At 37.2% G+C, this 697-nt stretch overlaps 1 protein-coding gene across 1 annotated transcript; it reads right to left on the bottom strand.

The window, feature by feature from the left end:
• Window positions 1-228: 228 nt before the first annotated feature.
• Window positions 229-645, bottom strand: LOAG_19169 (hypothetical protein; the record flags this gene model as incomplete). The annotated part of the gene is made up of 2 exons (XM_020451823.1): window positions 229-545; window positions 579-645. Coding segments are annotated over 2 exons (384 nt in total), but the record flags the coding sequence as incomplete, so codon positions are not given.
• Window positions 646-697: the final 52 nt, after the last annotated feature.

The raw sequence follows: 697 nt of genomic DNA, 5'->3' as shown, positions 1-697 counted from the left end.
GTGTTTGCATATTTGTATTAGAAGTAAAACAAAATGAAATCTCATGAAAATGGTTTAAAAAATGAGCTAAAAAGTCGAAATGAAGTAGAAATATGTGTTAGTAATCCCCTCTACTGAAACTTTGCGACCACAGCTTAAAATAGCAATAAATGAAATTAAATCGTTGTAAGTCAGAGTTTGGAAGTTAATAATCTTCAATATCTTGAGGCGATTGGTTCGAGCTTTTACCGTAGAATAGACACCACATTCGCTATCCCAATGGTCTCGAGTACAAAATACACACGGTCTCCTTCTCTTAATTGTAGGTTGTGATACCTTTTGAGGACTTTGTATCGTTGATAATGCTGAAGTTCCAACAGGACTGTACCGTTGTTTCTGCACAAACTTGGTAGTTGTGAGTTTGCTGTCAGCTTGGGTGTTTGGCTTTTGGCAATTTTTCACCCTTTCACTCCGATTAACCCTCTTTAACAGGAAATTTCTTAGTTCAGAGACTGACCATGTTACATCCAATTCCTTTTGTTCAAACACCTTATCCAAGATCCACTCTGGCAGCTTATCTTCTATTCAGTGTTCAATACTTGAATGTTCCATGTTCTCTCCTAGTGCTTCTAATTGGCGTATCACCTTCTCGATGTGTTCGACCATTTTTACCCATTCCTTTTCATCCCTTTTTATGGATCTGAGTTCTTTATATAGG

The sequence above is a fragment of the Loa loa genome (genome assembly GCF_000183805.2).
Source record: "Loa loa unplaced genomic scaffold supercont3.2490, whole genome shotgun sequence".
In the NCBI taxonomy this organism is placed as follows: domain Eukaryota; kingdom Metazoa; phylum Nematoda; class Chromadorea; order Rhabditida; family Onchocercidae; genus Loa; species Loa loa.
The sequence above is the reverse complement of the archived record's forward strand: the minus strand, read 5'-3'. Positions and strand labels throughout refer to the sequence as shown.